Here is a 7125-nt window from a genome sequence, read left to right as displayed (position 1 = left end):
TTAAAATTTGGATCTAAAATTTTTAATTATTTTTTTAATATAAGATGTTAACAAAATAAAACCAAATGCTCGCAATACTCTCACGATCTCACGAAATTAAAAATATTTAATATACTATTTTTGTAGTTTATCTTTTCTTTTCACAAACATAGACTAGTTTAGACAAACAATTGCCATCATTCCAAAGATAATTATGTTCCGACCAGAGCATAACACAATGCTCTTTTCCCTCCTTATTATCCGGCTGGCGTGGAGCCCAATTTGCATAATCGAATTGCTTATTTGTTTTTATCCAAACGAATTGGCCGGTTTTAGCATTGTCATTGCCACCAATCCAAATATTAGGATGATCAGATCCTGTAAAAGAAAAATAATATTATTCACAGTGGTCTCAATCAATTAGAAATTTAAAATAAAAAAACGGAAAAAGTTTTTTTAAAACGATGGCAAGCTGTAGGAAAAAGAGGAAATAAAAAATTTTGTCAAAATTTTATTTCTAAAGAAAATTTTGTACGAATTTTATTTCTATAGAAAATTTTGCAAAATTTTATTTCTATAAAAAAATTTTGCAAAATTTTATTTCTATAAAAAATTTTGTCAAAATTTTACTTCTATAGAAAATTTTGTCAAAATTTTATTTCTATAGAAAATATTGTCAAAATTTTATTTCTATAGAAAATTTTGTCAAAATTGTATTTTTATAGGAAATTATGTTAAAATTTTATTTCTATAAACATTTTTAATCAAAATTTTATTTCTTTAGAAATTTTTGTCAAAATTTTATTTCTATAAAAAATTTTATCAAAATTTTATTTCTGTAGAAAATTTTGTAAAAATTTCATTTCCTTAGAAAATTTTGTCAAAACTTTATTTCTTTAGAAAATTTTGTCAAAATTTTATTTCTTTTAGAAAATTTTGCAATAGAAAATTTTGTCAAAATTTTATTCCTATCGAATTTGTTTGAAAATTTTATTTCTATAAAAAAATTAGTCAAAATTTTTTTTCTATACAAAATGTAGTCAAAATTTTATTTCTAAAGAAAATTGTGTTAAAATTTAATTTTTACAAAAAAAAATTTTGTCAAAGAAAAAAAATATCAAAATTTTATTTCTACACAAAATTTTATCAAAATTTTATTTCTATAGCAAATAATGTCAAAATTGTATATCTATAGTAAATTTTGTCAAAGTTTTATTTCTATAGAACATTTTGTCAAAGTTTTATTTCTATAGAAAATTTTGTCAAAATTTCATTTCTATAGAAAATTTTATCAAAATTTTATTTCTATAGAAAATTTTGTCATAATGTTATTTCTGTAGAAAATTTTGTCAAAATTTATTTCTATAGAAAATTTTGCCAATTTTATTTCTATAGGAAATTTTTGCAAAATTGTATTTATATAGAAATTTTTTTTCTATAGAAAATGTTGTCAAAATTTTATTTCTATAGAAAATTTTGTCAAAATTTTATTTCTATAGAAAATTTTATTTTTATAGAAAAGTTTGTCAAAATTTTATTTCTATAAAAAATTTTGTCAAAATTTTATTTCTATAGAAAATTTTGTCAAAATTTTATTTCTATAGAAAATTTTATTTCTATAGAAAAGTTTGTCAAAATTTTATTTCTATAGAAAATTTTGTCAAAATTTTAGAATTTTTTGTCAAAAATTTATTTCTATAGAAAATTGTATTTCTATAGAAAATTTTATTTTTTATTTCTATAAAAAATTTAGTCAAAATTTTATTTCTAAAGAAATTTTTATCAAAATTTTATTTCTATAAAAAAAAATTGCAAATTTTTATTTCCTTTAGAAAACTTTGTCATGTTTTATTTCTACTGAAAATTATCATAAAATTTTATTTCAATAGAAAATTTTGTCACAATTTTATTTCTATCGAAATTTATTTTTTTTAATTCTATAGAACATTTTTCAAAATTTCATTTCTATAGAAAATTTTGTCAAAATTTTATTTCTGTAGAAAATGATGTCAAAATTGTATTTCTATAGAAAATGTCAAAATTTTATTTCTATAGAAAATTTTATCAAAATTTTATTTCCTTAAAAAATGTCAAAATTTTATTTCTTTAGAAAATTTTGTCAAAATATTATTTCTATAGAAAATTTTGTCAAAATTTTATTTATATAGAAAATTTTGTAAAAATTTTATTTCTTTTAGAAAATTTTGCAATAGAAAATTTTGTCAAAATTTTATTTCTATAAAAAATTTAGTCAAAATTTTATTTCTATAAAAAATTTAGTCAAGATTGTATTTCTAAAGAAAATTTTGTCAAAGTTTTATTTCGATAGAAAATTTTGTAAGTTTTATTTCTATAGAAAATTTTGTCAAAATTTCATTTCTATAGAAAATTTTGTCAAAATTGTATTTTTATAGAAAATTTTATCAAAATTTTATTTCTATAAAAAAATTTTGTCAAAATTTTATTTATATTTTTTATAGAAAAAAAAAATTTGTCAAAAGTTCATTTCTATAGAAAACTTTTCAAAATTTTATTTCTATAGAAAATTTTGTCAAAATTTTTTTTCTATAAAAAAATTTTGCTAATTTTATTTTATTTCTATCGAAATTTTTTGAAAATTTTATTTTTATAAAAAATTTAGTCAAAATTTTATTTCTATAAAAAAATTAGTCAAAATTTTATTTCTAAAGAAAATTTTGTCAAAATTTTATTTCTATAAAAAATTTAGTCAAAATTTTATTTCTATAGAAAATTTTGTCAAAGTTTTATTTCTATAGAAAATGTTGTAAAAGTTTTATTTCTATAGAAAATTTTATCAACATTTTATTTCTATAAAAAAATTTTGTCAAAATTATATTTTTATTTTTTTAAAAAAAAATTTTGTCAAAAGTTCTTTTCTATAGAAAACTTTGTCAAAATTTATTTCTATAGAAAATTTTGTCAAAATTTTGTTTCTATAAAAAATTTTTTCTAAATTTTATTTTATTTCTATCGAAATTTTTTGAAAATTTTATTTCTATAAAAAATTTAGTCAAAATTTTATTTCTATAAAAAAATTAGTCAAAATTTTATTTCTAAAGAAAATTTTGTCAAAATTTTATTTCTATAAAAAAATTTGTCAAAATTTTATTTCTATAGAAAATTTTGTCAAAGTTTTATTTCTATAGAAAATGTTGTCAAAGTTTTATTTCTATAGAAAATTTTGTCAAAATTTCATTTCTATAGAAAATTTTGCCAAATTTTATTTCTATAGAAAATTTTGCCAAATTTTATTTCTATAGGAAATTTTGGCAAAATTTTATTTCTATAGAAAATTTTTGCAAAATTGTATTTCTATAGAAATTTTTTGTTAAAATTTTATTTCTATTTTTGTCAAAATTTTATTTCTATAGAAAATGTCTCATAAGGACACCTCCCAAATGTAAACAAATTTTTAGACTTCCGTGGATATTCACTTCTAAGAGGTTTCACTATATTTCATTTTACAGAACAACATTATTTTCTTATGGATCTATGCGATATATTTACCAAAAATCTTTTTCAGCTCTCCGGTTAGAGCTTCGGTCTTTTCTTGAGAATCCAAAATAACTAAATTCATACGCCTCGCTGAACAATTGTTGAATGCCTGGAACCAATTTCCCTAAAAGAAAATAAAAATTCAAAAATCGTTTAAATTTTTTCTTTAAATATATAACATACTTTTAGGGATTTCACAACAACCATTTAATTCATCTTTGAATACTTCGAATATTTTTCCAATTGGAAAATTCTTTTAATTACACAATAATTTAAAAACTTTTAAAAACCAATTGATTTATTTCACCATACACTTCAAATTTACTCTACCTTACGTTCCCTTTCCACATAAAAATCACCAAATGTATTCGTTGCATCTCCATTTGTTGTACATGATCCCATGAGCAGCAAAAATATACATATTTCACTTATTATTAAAATAGTTTTTAAATTTAATTTGCAACTGATCATTTTAATATCAAATACTGAAATATACTGGCTATCATGTGGGGTTCAACAAATTGAGAACTAGGCTGGAAAGGAAATACAAAACAAAAATATTTCACAAAAAAACTCAGCTTTTTTGATAAGGTACGATTTTAATGCAGAATTAATTTTGATGATAAGAATATTTTAATTATAAACAAACATATGCTATACACTAGAGAACAAAAATAAATTTATTTTGAAGTATACTTACTAAAACAGCTAAATACACAGAAAAATATATGACTAAAAATTTTTCATTTAACATTTTAGAAAATTTTAAAGACATTGTTTATTGATGTTATTATTTTTGTGCATTTTCAATTAAAATTTAATTCAAACGTGGTCTCGAATTTTTGCGTTTCTTTGGCATATCTTATAAAACATGTTGTTGTTGTAACAGTGTGTTGGGTTATCATCCATTTCGTGTTGCTCTGTTTGTACATCAGCTTGTAGTCAGATCGAGGAACTCTCCGACGAAGATGGAATGCGGCCAGAGTGATCTGGTAGTGATGCGAGTAGGTTTGGTCGGACAAACGAAAAGGTGACGCGTGTCATATGGCCCTTGATTACAGATGGGACACACGTCAACAATGCTGCTATCACCAATCACTGATAGGTAGGAATTAAGGCAGCTGTACTTGCCTGATCCTACACTCAAAAAAAAAATGTACTTGGATCCAAAGATTTTGACCCTCCCTTAAAGATTTTGGTATTGATTCCGATCCAAAGATCGCATCTTCTTTAAAGTATAGAGTTTTTTTTAGCGACCTATCTGGCTTTAAATCTAGGAACAATAAAATTAAAATTAGGATACACATCTCATTTATCAAATTTCCATTCTCTTTTCGCTATTTATTAATAAAGGTACTCACGTACAAACAAATGCTAGTTTAAAAATTCTAATTATAAGGGATACTTCAAAGTAAAAAATGTTTTCTTAATTCCAAACAAAAATCTTTAAAACAAAGACGCTAAATCCTCAAAATAAGTCTTAGCCTATATTTGAAGCGTTTTTTATCTTAAATCAAAGTTTCAATATTTCAGTTAATTTAAGGACAATTTCTTTAAATCAAAAATGTGTTTCTTTACTTTAAGGAAAATTACCCTTAATTCAAAGACATGCGACTTTGTCGGAGGGACGCAAATTTTCAAAATTTGTGTCCTAAATTTAATGAAAAAACAATTTGAAGCAAAGATTTATTGTAATTAAAATTACATTATTTTAGCTAAATTTGTCCTTGTAAATCCGCATCCTAAAATATAGGTTGCGTAATCTTTAATAACACATAAATATTTTTTTCAGTGTAGTTAGGGAAATACTACTCTAGTCTGCCGTGGGAGATCGCTTTGCTCCGTTGCTATGGGCAGTGGTCGGACTCCGAAAACAGGATTAACCTCCCCTCCAGTATCCTAATGAATCCCGTTCCTCTCTTTTGTAGCGCTGCATCCACGGCTGCCACAGTTGGTAGAATTCTCCCAAAACTGTTAAATTTTATATTGTTTGGTAGATTGGTGGAATTCTTGATGTTTTGGTAGATTTTGAAAAATATCCCTCTCCAACTAAGTGTTACTCTACAAATTTTCTATAAAAAATTTTTTGAAAAAATTTTCTATAGAAATAACATTTTGACAAAATTTTTATAGAAATAAAATTTTCTATAGAAATGAAATTATGACAAAATTTTTCTATAGAAATAAAATTTTGACAAAATTTTTCTATAGAAATAAAACTTTGACAAAATTTTTCTATAGAAATAAAATTTTGACAAAAATGTTTCTATAGAAATAAAACTTTGACAAAATTTTTCTATAGAAATAAAATTTTGACAAAAATGTTTCTATAGAAATAAAACTTTGACAAAATTTTTCTATAGAAATAAAATTTTGACAAAATTTTTCTATAGAAATAAAATGTTGACAAAATTTTCTGTAGAAATAAAATTTTGACAAAAAATTTCTATAGAAATACAATTTCGCAAAATTTTTCTATAAAAATAACATTTTGACAAAAAAATTCTATAGAAATAAAATTTTGCAAAAATTTCCTATAGAAATAAAATGTTGACAAAATTTTCTATAAAAATAAAATTTTGACAAAATTGTCTATAGAAATACAATTTTAAGTAAATGTTCTATAGAAATAAAATTTTGAGAAAATTTTCTATAGAAATAAAATTTGAACATATTTTCTATAAAAAATGAAATTTTGACGAAATTTTCTATAGAAATAAAAATTTTTACAAAATTTTCTATAGTAATAAAATTTTGCAAAAATTTTCTATAGAAATAAAATTTTGACAAAAATTTTCTATAGAAATATTGTTTGTTGTTTTGTTATTGTTGGTTTTGTTCTTTAAGCATTGTTGTTGTTTTTTTTTTTTATTTCAGCTTAAAACCATACATTGACTAAACTACAAGTGTAGCTTAACCAACAGAGGAAAAGAATGTTTGTCAAATTTATTTGGGCAAAGCCCTATAGACTGCAAGATGGTTGGATGGACGCACGTTTCGGAATTACCACATTCCTCATCAGCATCCTCTACTTGCAGCAAAACTATCAACCAATTATCAGATGGTGATTTGGCTTTACCCAAATAAATTTGACAAACATTCTTTTCGTCTGTTGGTTAAGCTACACTTGTAGTTTAGTCAATGCATGGTTTTAAGCTGAAATCAAAAACAACAACAATAACATTTTGACAAAATTTTCTATAGAAATAAAATTTTGACTAAATTTTCTATAGAAATAAAGTTTTGACAACATTTTCTATAGAAATAAAATTTTGATAATTTTTCTATACAAATAAAAAAAAAATCTTTAGAAATAAAATTTTGACAAGATTTTCTAGAGAAATAAAATTTTGACAAAACTTTCTATAGAAATAAAATTTTGACAAAATTTTCGATAGAAATACCATTTTGACAAAATTTTCTACAGAAACAAAATGTTGACAAAATTTTCTATAAAAATATAATTTTGACAAAATTTTCGATAGAAACAAAAAGTTGACAAAATTTTCTTAGAAATAAAATTTTGCAAAAACTTTCTATAGAAATAAAATTTTACAAAAAATTTCTATAGAAATAAACTTTTGCAAAAAAATTTCTATAGTAATAAAATTTTGCAAAAAAAAATCTATA

At 21.7% G+C, this 7125-nt stretch overlaps 1 protein-coding gene across 1 annotated transcript; it reads right to left on the bottom strand.

Annotated features, from left to right (window-relative positions):
• LOC142229066 (salivary C-type lectin 2-like) lies at positions 1 to 4022 on the bottom strand. The gene is made up of 3 exons (XM_075299596.1): positions 3826 to 4022; positions 3508 to 3619; positions 1 to 357 (listed from the first exon to the last, which is right to left on the bottom strand). Exons 1-3 carry the CDS (start codon positions 3964 to 3966, stop codon positions 128 to 130), a joined length of 483 nt encoding a protein of 160 aa, XP_075155711.1. The 5' UTR covers positions 3967 to 4022; the 3' UTR covers positions 1 to 127.
• Positions 4023 to 7125: the final 3103 nt, after the last annotated feature.

The sequence above is a fragment of the Haematobia irritans genome, chromosome 3 (assembly GCF_050003625.1).
Source record: "Haematobia irritans isolate KBUSLIRL chromosome 3, ASM5000362v1, whole genome shotgun sequence".
In the NCBI taxonomy this organism is placed as follows: Eukaryota; Metazoa; Arthropoda; class Insecta; order Diptera; family Muscidae; genus Haematobia; species Haematobia irritans.
Note: the sequence above shows the minus strand (reverse complement) of the source record. Positions and strands in the feature narration are given on the sequence as shown.

Bases quoted from the DNA above. Each gene is read 5' to 3' on its own strand.
- LOC142229066 (XM_075299596.1), bottom strand. From the start codon at position 3,966: ATGATCAGTTGCAAATTAAATTTAAAAACTATTTTAATAATAAGTGAA. The intron at 3,620-3,825 runs GTAGAGTAAATT...ATTTTCTTTTAG, and splicing joins ATGTGGAAAGGGAACGTAAG to GGAAATTGGTTCCAGGCATT. The intron at 358-3,507 runs GTAAATATATCG...TTTCTTTTACAG, and splicing joins AGAGCTGAAAAAGATTTTTG to GATCTGATCATCCTAATATT.